The following is a 9,944-nucleotide window of genomic DNA, read 5'->3' on the forward strand; positions in this document are numbered from 1 at the left end:
CATACTATGCAGTCGTTAGACGATGTTATAGTCTAGCCTATATTTCAGAAAATTGTCTAGTATATAGTTTAAACTATAATTGATAGCTTAGATAAGTCTAGTCAAGTCTATAGTCCAGCCTATAGTCTTGTTTATAGCCCAGCCTATAGTCTAGTTTATAGTCCAGCCTATAGTCTAGTCTGTTGTCCAGCATATAGTCTAGTCTATAGTCCAGCCTATAGTCTAGTCTATAGTCCAGCATATAGTCTAGTTTATAGTCCAGCCTATAGTCTAATCTGTAGTCCATCCTATAGTCTAGTCTATGTTCCAGCCTAGTCTATAGTCCAGCCTATAGTCTAGGAAAAATTCAAACAAGTGTTTAGTCCAGATAAAATCTAATATAAAGTCCAGACAATAGTATATAAAACAGAATATAGTCTATAGTCTTGTTTACAGTCCGGTCTATGGTCTAGTCAACAGTCCAGACTAAAGTCTAGTCAATAGTCCAGACTATAGTCTAGTCTATAATCCAAACTATAGTCTAGACTATAGTCTAGTATATAGTCCAGACTATAGTCTAGTCTATAGTCCATACTATAGTCTAGTCTATAGTCCAGACTATAGTCTAGTCTATAGTCCAGACTATAGTCTAGTCTATAGTCCAGACTATAGTCTGGTCTATAGTCCAGACTATAGTCTAGTCTATAGTCCAGACTATAATCTAGTCTATAGTCCAGACTATAATCTAGTCTATAGTCCAGACTATAGTCTAGTCTATAGTCCAGACTATAGTCTAGTCTATAGTCCAGACTATAGTCTAGTCTATAGTCCAGACTATAGTCTAGTCTATAGTCCAGACTATAGTCTAGTCTATAGTCCAAACTATAGTCTATTCTATAGACCAGACTATAGTCTAGTGTATAGTCCAGACTTTAATCCAGACTATAGTCTAGTCTATAGTTCAGACTATAATCTAGACTATAAAACAGAATATAGTCTATAGTCTAGTTTACAGTCCGGTCTATGGTCTAGTCAACAGTCCAGACTAAAGTCTAGTCAATAGTCCAGACTATAGTCTAGTCTATAGGCCAGATTATAGTCTAGTCATTAGCAACAACTATAGTCAAGTCTTCAGTCCAGATAAAATCTAGTATATATAAAACAGAATATGATCTATAGTCTTGTTTATAGTCCGGACTATAGTTTTGTCTATAGTCCAGCCTACAGTCTAGTCTATAGTCCAGCCTACAGTCTAGTCTATAGTCCAGATTATAGTCTAGTCTATAGTCCAGACTATAGTCTATTCTATAGACCAGACTATAGTCTAGTCTATAGTCCAGGCTATAATCCAGACTATAGTCTAGTCTATAGTACAGACTATAATCCAGACTACAGTCTAGTTTATAGTCCAGACTATAGTCTAGTCTTTAGTAAAAACTATAGTCAAGTGTTTAGTCCAGCTAAAATCTAATATAAAGTCCAGACAATAGTCTTTAAAACAGAATATAGTCTATAGTCTTGTTTATAGTCCGGACTATGGTCTAGTCAACAGTATAGACTAAAGTCTAGTCAATAGTCCAGACTATACTCTAGTCTATAATCCAGACTATAGTCTAGTCTATATTCCAGACTATAGTCTAGTCTATATTTCAGACTATTGTATAGTCCAAATTCCAGACAATTGTGGAATTTTAAAAAAATATTTCTCAAATTTTATAAGAAAGCGAAAATTTGCCAACTTTAATTTCGGTAATTTAAAAAATAATTTTGAATTTAACAGTTTAACTAAATTTATATTTTATGGTTTACCCTAAACAATCAAGACAAATTTTACTATAACTATCTCTCTCTAACACATACATTTTAAAGTAAATAACGTTTGATGATAAACTACAAATAGCTGTAAAAACTAGTAGTAAGGAGATAAATATTAAGAAATTTTTAAAACATATTAAATAAAACTAAATAAATTATCTAATAATTTGCAGTTAACATTTCAATAAATAATTTAATATTAGTATTTTTAATAATTTTCTAAAATTAAAGCAATTTAGAGGAAACTTTTTGAGAAAAAAGTATTAAATTCTTTAGTACATGAAAAATACAACTCTGTACCTCAATGACGTGGGCTTGTCAGAAATAGTAGTGAGAAAAAAATTAAAGAAAACACAAGAAAAGAAATCTGCCGACTGTCAGTGGAAAATTTAATTTTTACGAAAAAAAATTAGAATTTTTAAGAAAAATTCTTATAATTTTTAGTTGTAATATAAAGATTAATTAAATTTTTAATAATATTTGATGTTATTTTCAATTTAAAGTCTAAATATTATGTTTTCAAAGTGTTAAAAGAGATTTGGTTGTGTTTTTTTCCACAATTCCCCTTTTAACTTTTGTCATCTTTTTGGTTATTACAACTACAAAGAAAAAAGCAAATTATACTGATAAAATATTAGAAAATCTAGAATTAGAATAAAAACACAACCAAATGTAGGCAAAGGCCGCTTTAATAAGTGACGTGCATTTCCATTTTTTTTGTTCCCTTCTAGTAGTAGACAATCTTCTTAGCAGCGGCAGCAGCGAAAAAAAAATTAAAGAACATGAATTATAGAAAAAAATGAAATAATTAAAGTACGAAAGTCATATTAAAAAAAAGACGACGATAACACAAGATAATAGAAGAAGAGGAGTAAAGAAAAAGTGACGTGTGATTTTCTTTTTTTTTATTAGTTTTTAGTTTTCAATAATTTTTGTAATAAATTCCTTAAAAAAAAAACAAAACACCCTTTATTGGGGTTAAAAAACAACAACAACAACAACATTAACTAGTTACTAGAAATTTTGTAATTAGAAAATAAAAAACAGTATAGACAAGGAGGCTACAACAACAATAAAAAGAAATTTAAGTGGCAGAGAAGGAAGGTCGTAATCATAAGTAAATATGATGAATGAAGATACGACGGCGTCAACGTCATCCAGTGGCGGAGTGAAAAAGTTTTTTCTACGTATATCACAAGTATGATTTTTTTTTTTTTTTTTTATAAAAATTTAAATTTAATATTTTATTGCTTTCTAATAGATTTATCAATCTGCCTTGGATCGTTCTACACCCCATACAAAAGCACGTTGGATTGGTGCTGCCGTCTTAGTTTTAATCTTCCTGCTACGTATATTTTTAAATCAGGGCTGGTATATTGTTTGCTATGCTCTCGGTATTTATCATTTAAATTTATTTATTGCATTTTTAACACCTAAAATCGATCCTGAATTTGATCCATATGCCAATGAAGGTGAGTTTTTGAAATGTTTTCTCAATGTTTTATATATTTTGGTTCCTCCACTTTGCTAATTTGTTTTTTATTGATTTTTTTTTTTGGTTTGTTGTGATTTAAATATTCATCCAAATAAATGCGTTTGATAATGACATTGTCATGTGAAACTTTTTAATTTTTATAATTTTATATGAAATTTTTAATTTTTATAGAGATTTTTTACTAAAATTCTACTTCTACTTTAAAAAAAATTGATAAATTTTATATTTTTGTAGCAAAATTTTATATTTTTATCAAAATGTTCAGATAATTTTTATATGTATTATGTATTATAACAATTTTCTGTTCTAATTTATAGTTCACACTGTAATATAGAGTCCACACTATAATCTAGTCTATAGTCCAGACTATAGTCTAGTCTAATATATAAGCAATAGTCCATACAATAGTCTATTCTAGGGTTCAAACTCCTTTTTAGTAAACATGCATTGATCACTTTCTTTCTAGAACTATTTCTTTAAAATGTTCTTTTCTTTCAACATTATACTTTTTATTAAGAGTTTTTTTTTAAATTTTATTTTTATAGATAATTTTTTAATACAATTCTTCTTACGCCTCAGATTTGACAATAAATCTTTTAAAACTACTATTCATTTTAATATGTCTTAACAAAATTAGGTCATTTTTAATCTGATTAAAGGTTCAAAGTTGAAGTTCAAAACTTTATGAGTGTGTTTGTGTTTACAAATAAAATACTAGAAAATAAAAACAGATTTTAATACTTGTGCGACGCTTTAGTGCTTTTAAAAGTAAACACAATTTAAAAATTAACTAATAGTCTGCTGAAATTAAAAGTTGTTAGTGTTTTAGATTTAAAAACAAATAAAGTTTTAATTTTATTGCTCTTTTTTAATGTAAACATTACGATACAACAATTATTTTTTAAACTGTAACTATAAGTTGATGTGTATAGAATGCTATTTATCTATTCTGAAATTGTAACTTCAAATAAGTTATACAAAAACGATATGCCTTTTCTAATAACAATTAGAAAGGTTATATTAGTTCAACAAATTAAGTTATTAGGCAAGACAGTACGGAAATCATTAAAGGGGTAATTTGGTCTAACTATTTAATAAGTTTTAGAGTTAATAAATTGGAAATAGGACATTAAACATTCATAGGAGCCTCTCATTACGGAAAGATTGATGCCAATCATTGTATAATCACGTTTACGGTCTAGGTTATTGTCCAGTCTAGTCTATAGTCTAATCTGTAGTCAAGTCTATAAATCGTTTATGGTCTTGTCTACAATATAGTCAATAGTGTAGTCCAGTCTACGGTCTATTTCGTAGCCTGTCTAGTCTATAATCTAGTCTAGCCTATATTCTATGCTTTCGTTTAGGCTTTAGCCTTGTGATTAGTCTAGTTACTACCTAATCGGCAAAGAGCTTTGTTAAGAGCCTTCTTGCACTCTTAATTTCACATGCTTGTATGCATACACATGTATAAAAAACGATAAAAACCTGTAAGAGAACTTATTTTTTACTCTCTGCCGATATAGGGTCTATGTAGTATATAGCCTGATCAATATTCGAGCCTATATTCTATTAGTTAATCTAGTCTAAAATCCATTGTCTAGATTAAAGTCTGGCCTATATTCTAGTCTAGCATTGTTTACCTTCTATTCTACTCTACTCTTGTCTATAATCTAATAATCTAATATTAGTCTAATAATTTAAATGTAATATCTATATTAGTCTATAGTCCATTCTATTGTCTAGTCTGTAGACTACTTTTTAGTCTCGTCTATATTCTTACCTATAATTAAGTCTAAAGTTTAGCGCATAGTCTAGTCTGTAGTCTACAGTCTAGAATGTAGACTAGTCTATAATATAGTCTATAGTCTAGACTGTAATCTATTCTATAGTCTAGTCTATAGTCTAGTCTATAGTCTAGTCTATAGTCTAGTCTATAGTCTAGTCTATAGTCTAGTCTATAGTCTAGTCTATAGTCTAGTCTATAGTCTAGTCTATAGTCTAGTCTATAGTCTAGTCTATAGTCTAGTCTATAGTCTAGTCTATAGTCTAGTCTATAGTCTAGTCTATAGTCTAGTCTATAGTCTAGTCTATAGTTTAGTCTATAGTCTAGTCTATAGTCTAGTCTATAGTTAGTCTATAGTCTAGTCTATAGTCTAGTCTATAGTCTAGTCCTATAGTCTAGTCTATAGTCTAGTCTATAGTCTAGTCTATAGTCTAGTCTATAGTCTAGTCTATAGTCTAGTCTGATAGTCTAGTCTATAGTCTAGTCTATAGTCTAGTCTATAGTCTAGTCTATAGTCTAGTCTATAGTCTAGTCTATAGTCTAGTCTATAGTCTAGTCTAATAGTCTAGTCTATAGTCTAGTCTATAGTCTAGTCTATAGTCTAGTCTATAGTCTAGTCTATAGTCTAGTCTATAGTCTAGTCTATAGTCTAGTCTATAGTCTAGTCTATAGTCTAGTCTATAGTCTAGTCTATAGTCTAGTCTATAGTCTAGTCTATAGTCTAGTCTATAGTCTAGTCTATAGTCTAGTCTATAGTCTAGTCTATAGTCTAGTCTATAGTCTAGTCCTATAGTCATAGTCTAGTCTATAGTCTAGTCTATAGTCTAGTCTATAGTCTAGTCTATAGTCTAGTCTATAGTCTAGTCTATAGTCTAGTCTATAGTCTAGTCTATAGTCAGTCTATAGTCTAGTCTATAGTCTAGTCTATAGTCTAGTCTATTAGTCTAGTCTAGTCTATAGTCTAGTCTATAGTCTAGTCTATAGTCTAATATATAGTCAGTCTATAGTCTAGTCTATAGTCTAGTCTATAGTCTAGTCTATAGTCTAGTCTATAGTCTAGTCTATAGTCTAGTCTATAGTATAGTCTATAGTCTAATATATAGTCAAGTCTATAGTCTAGTCTATAGTCTAGTCTATAGTCTAGTCTATAGTCTAGTCTAATAGTCTAGTCTAGTCTATAGTCTAGTCTATAGTCTAGTCTATAGTCTAGTCTATAGTCTTGTCTATAGTCTAGTCTATAGTCTGGTCTATAGTCTAGTCTATAGTCTTGTCTATAGTCTAGTCTATAGTCTAGTCTATAGTCTAGTCTATTATAGTCTAGTCTATAGTCTAGTCTATAGTCTAGTCTATAGTCTAGTCTATAGTCTAGTCTATAGTCTAGTCTATAGTCTAGTCAATAGTCTAGTCTATAGTCTAGTCTATAGTCTAGTCTATAGTCTAGTCTATAGTCTAGTTTATAGTCTAATCTATAGTCTGGTCTATAGTATAATCTATAGTCTAGTCTATAGTCTAGTCTATAGTCTAGTCTATAGTCTAGTCTATAGTCTAGTCTATAGTCTAGTTTATAGTCTAGTCTATAGTCTAGTCTATAGTCTAGTCTATAGTCTAGTCTATAGTCTAGTCTATAGTCTAGTCTATAGTCTAGTCTATAGTCTAGTCTATAGTCTAGTCTATAGTCTAGTCTGTAGTCTAGTCTATAGTCTAGTCTATAGTCTAGTCTATAGTCTAGTCTATAGTCTAGTCTATAGTCTAGTCTATAGTCTAGTCTATAGTCTAGTCTATAGTCTAGTCTATAGTCTAGTCTATAGTCTAGTCTATAGTAGTCTAGTCTATAGTCTAGTCTATAGTCTAGTCTATAGTCTAGTCTATAGTCTAGTCTATAGTCTAGTCTATAGTCTAGTCTATAGTCTAGTCTATAGTCTAGTCTATATTCTAGTCTATAGTCTAGTCTATAGTCTAGTCTATAGTCTAGTCTATAGTCTAGTCTATAGTCTAGTCTATAGTCTAGTCTATAGTCTAGTCTATAATCTAGTCTATAATCTAGTCTATAATCTAGTCTATAGTCTAGTCTATAGTCTAGAATGTAGTCTAGTTTATAGTCTAGTCTATAGTCTAGTCTATAGTCTAGTCTATAGTCTTGTTGATAGTGTAGTCTAGTATAGTCTAAAGTCTAGTATATAGTCTAGTCTATAGTCAAGTCTATAGTCTAGTCTACAGTCTACATTCTAGTCTATAGTTAAGTCTGCAGTCTAGATTTTGGTCGAGTCTGTAATATATTGTATAATCCTATATATACTGTAGTCCATAGTCTAGTCTATAGTCCAGTTTGTATTCTAGTCTATAGTACAGTCTGTAGTATAAAGTCTGCAGTCTAGTCTATAGTTTAGTTTATAGTCTAGTCTATAGTCCAGTCATTAGCCTAGTCTGTAGTTTACCCATAGATCTTTTTATCTATCTATCTATCTATCTATCTATCTATCTATCTATCTATCTATCTATCTATCTATCTATCTATCTATCTATCTATCTATCTATCTATCTATCTATCTATCTATCTATCTATCTATCTATCTATCTATCTATCTATCTATCTATCTATCTTTCAATTGTAGAAGTATATTAATTAATCAAATTGTTTCTCTTCCCTCTCTTTCTATTCCAGATGATGGTCCAAATTTACCAACCCGAAGCAATGAAGAATTTCGGCCGTTTATACGACGTTTGCCAGAATTTAAATTCTGGTTAAGCATTACAAAAAGTACATTAATTGCAGTCATATGTACATTCTTTGAATGCTTTAATATACCAGTATTTTGGCCCATACTGGTTATGTACTTTATAACCTTATTCTGTATAACAATGAAGAGACAAATAAAGGTAAGATTAAAAAAAAAGAAAAACACCAAACAAATAGATTGCTCAAAAATTATAATAAATTTCTTGTTTACTTTTTTAGCATATGATTAAATATAAATATTTGCCTTTCACCCGCAATAAGCCACGTTATCAACGTGTGCCTGAGCCAACAGCGGCAGCAACAAAGTGACAATTAGCCGCACAGACATTGCCAGCAACTACAAGCGATAAAATAGAGGAAAGTACCACCATCAGCAATGACACAACAAAATCCTTGGGTTCAGCTACAACATTATTAACCTCCTCCTCATCCTCAGCAATAGCAACAAACACTACAAGAGCAGCAGCAGCATCAACAGTAACTAATGTAGCAAAACCACCGCAAATTATAATGATTGATGAATGATTGAATGTAATAATAAATTCATAAAAGAAAGTACACAAAAGAACAAACAACAAAAAAAAAAAAAGAACCAAATATGTTTTGAATTTATTTCATTTTTATATGAAACAGAAAACTTCTTTTTAATTTTCTCTTAACTTTTGTTTATTTGTGTATTATTGTGGTATTATTTATTAGTTACTCATTTCTTACAACTATTCTATACTAAAGTTGTCTAAATAATTTTTAATTATTTGTATAGTTTATGTGTTTGTGTGTCACGTTGCAATAACAATGTCTTGTGCATATAATGAAAGTTAGAAATTATTAATATTTGATTTCTATCTAAAACAAAATGCAAATTTTATTAATAGTAGAACTTTTTAAAATACTTGTTTAAATTACTACTAGAAAATGTCTTTATTGTGTTTTTATCTTTTATTTAATAATAATTTACCAAAAAAAATAATCTATACATTTTCTTAAAATTAATTTTTTGTTTGTTTTTTTTTTCTCCTTTACTTAAGTTTAATTTAAAATATAAATATAATTTTCTTTCAGCCACAAAATCTAGGTTTTTGTTAAACTTTATTTTTGTAATTTTTTTCTGTATTAAATTTATAATTTCTTTTCACTGTAATATAAAAACAACAACCAAACAAACAAGAAAATTGAAATAAAACTATATGGTAAAATAGTATTATGGTTTTGTAGTTTTAATTTTGTGTTTTTTTTATTCTATTTTAAACTAAATAAGATCTTTTAACAAATCAAAAATTTTCCTAATAATTTTTTGATAAGAGTTTTTGTTTGTAGCAATAGTTAGTAGCAAATTTTGTTAATTTTTTATTCTATTCTTAAAGCATGTTTTCTTTTTTTCTGTTTGTATGTTCATTATTTGTTCATTCATTAAAAATTCATTTCATTATTTGAAAAAGCAAAACTGTCGTTCGTCTGACTGACTGATTGTATGTATGTCTGTGCTGTGAAAGTGTATTTTTCCAATAAAAAAAGAAACAAAATAACAAAACAAATCAAATGCTAATTAATTATCTAAAATCACGTGAATGAGTCAATGGTTGACGTTACAACTTTGTATTGCAAAACATAAAATGAATTATTTCATCACAAAAGGTCATTTTTATAAAATTTCAATATTTGATTTCAAATTCTATCTATTTATTTATCTATCTATATATCTATAGATCTATCTATCTATCTATCTATCTATCTATCTATCTATCTATCTATCTATCTATCTATCTATCTATCTATCTATCTATCTATCTATCTATCTATCTATCTATCTATCTATCTATCTATCTATCTATCTATCTATCTATCTATCTATCTATCTATCTATCTATCTATCTATCTATCTATCTATCTATCTATCTATCTATCTATCTCTATCTATCTATCTATCTATCTATCTATCTATCTTCTATCTATCTATCTATCTATCTATCTATCTATCTATCTATCTATCTATCTATCTATCTATCTATCTATCTATCTATCTATCTATCTATCTATCTATCTATCTATCTATCTATCTATCTATCTATCTATCTATCTATCTATCTATCTATCTATCTATCTATCTATCTATCTATCTATCTATCTATCTATCT

The 9,944-nt window shown here is 28.9% G+C and overlaps 1 protein-coding gene across 5 annotated transcripts; it reads left to right on the plus strand.

Annotated features, from left to right (window-relative positions):
* Positions 1 to 2,083: 2,083 nt before the first annotated feature.
* Positions 2,084 to 8,398, plus strand: LOC119613697 (protein RER1). 5 transcript variants are annotated; one of them, XM_037969724.1, is made up of 5 exons: positions 2,084 to 2,170; positions 2,526 to 2,992; positions 3,056 to 3,266; positions 7,735 to 7,949; positions 8,029 to 8,398. In XM_037969724.1, the coding sequence occupies exons 2-5, from the start codon at positions 2,918 to 2,920 to the stop codon at positions 8,116 to 8,118; spliced, it is 591 nt and encodes a 196-aa protein (XP_037825652.1). In that variant the 5' UTR covers positions 2,084 to 2,170; positions 2,526 to 2,917; the 3' UTR covers positions 8,119 to 8,398. The 5 variants fall into 5 exon arrangements, with proteins under 5 accessions (XP_037825652.1, XP_037825653.1, XP_037825654.1 ...); XM_037969725.1 differs by having other exon boundaries at positions 2,095 to 2,240; XM_037969726.1 differs by having other exon boundaries at positions 2,123 to 2,170; positions 2,529 to 2,992.
* The last annotated feature ends 1,546 nt before the right edge of the window (positions 8,399 to 9,944 follow it).

The sequence above is a fragment of the Lucilia sericata genome, unplaced genomic scaffold (genome assembly GCF_015586225.1).
Source record: "Lucilia sericata isolate MDLA Ls3-8-SP2 unplaced genomic scaffold, ASM1558622v1 Contig002251F_arrow, whole genome shotgun sequence".
NCBI classification, from domain to species: Eukaryota; Metazoa; Arthropoda; class Insecta; order Diptera; family Calliphoridae; genus Lucilia; species Lucilia sericata.